Source organism: Pyrgilauda ruficollis, unplaced genomic scaffold (assembly GCF_017590135.1).
Source record: "Pyrgilauda ruficollis isolate IOZ18807 unplaced genomic scaffold, ASM1759013v1 scaffold2135, whole genome shotgun sequence".
Classification (NCBI taxonomy): Eukaryota; Metazoa; Chordata; class Aves; order Passeriformes; family Passeridae; genus Pyrgilauda; species Pyrgilauda ruficollis.
In genome coordinates, this window is record NW_024520707.1 from 1 (window position 1) to 1,043 (window position 1,043).

At 55.0% G+C, this 1,043-nt stretch overlaps 1 protein-coding gene across 1 annotated transcript; it reads right to left on the reverse strand.

Annotated features, from left to right (window-relative positions):
- Positions 1-6: 6 nt before the first annotated feature.
- Positions 7-379, reverse strand: LOC121353954 (olfactory receptor 14I1-like; the record flags this gene model as incomplete). Its single annotated transcript, XM_041468175.1, has 1 exon — positions 7-379. A coding segment is annotated over exon 1 (373 nt), but the record flags the coding sequence as incomplete, so codon positions are not given.
- Positions 380-1,043: the final 664 nt, after the last annotated feature.

Sequence of the window (1,043 nt, forward strand, 5' to 3'; positions counted from 1 at the left end):
GTTTGCAGATGGACACATAGCGGTCGTCGCACATGTTGGTCAGGAGTGAAAACTCTGTTGAAATGAAGAAGAGAAACAGAAAGAGCTGTGCAGCACATCCTGTGTAGGAGATGGTGGTGGTGTCCCAGAGGGAATTGTGCATGGCTTTGGGGACAGTGGTGCAGATGGAGCCCAGGTCGCTGAGGGCCAGGTTGAGCAGGAAGAAGAACATGGGCGTGTGCAGGTGCTGGCCGCAGGCTACGGCGCTGATGATGAGGCCGTTGCCCAGGAGGGCAGCCAGGGAGATGCCCAGCAAGAGGCAGAAGTGCAGGAGCTGCAGCTGCCGCGTGTCTGCCAGTGCCAGCAGAAGGAAGTGGCTGATGGAGCTGCTGTTGGACATCTGCTGTATCTTGGCATTGGGGTCTGTAAAAAAATTAATCATGGAATCATTGGGTTTGGAGAGGACTTTAAATATCCCAGCCCAGCCTGGGGGCACTTTCCCCCCACTGCCTGCCCAGGGCTCTGCTGCCTGGAGCTGTCCCTGCCAGCAGCTGCTTCCCTGTGCCCAGGGCTGGGCCCTGCCAGAGCTGCCAGAGCCCAGCCCAGCCCTGGGGGCTCAGCTCTGCCCTGCAGACCCCTCCCAACTCTGGCACTGCCCAGGGGCAGCCCTGGCTCTGCAGGCTCTGATGGGAACATCAGAGCAGCCCTGAGGAGGCTGGAAAAGCAACACTGATGGTGCCTCTAAGGGGCCCTGTGCAGATCCCAGTTACTCCCCGGTTTAGTAAAATCTGAGAGAAAATTTCTTTATTTTTCACAACTTGAACTGAGATATTAATATCTATGAGCAATTTCCCATCCAGGCAATTCAGGGCAGGAGATTATAAAAGCAGGATTGTCTCATTTATGCAGCCCTGCTGTGCCCTGCTGTGCTCCCTGTATAATGTACTTGGAAATGATCTGGGCTTAAATGCCATGCTGAGAGCAGTCCTTGACAATGCAGCATCCTCACCACACAAGGAGAACACTTCCAAGCCTTACCAGCTGTCTCCTTCCCCCCAGATCTT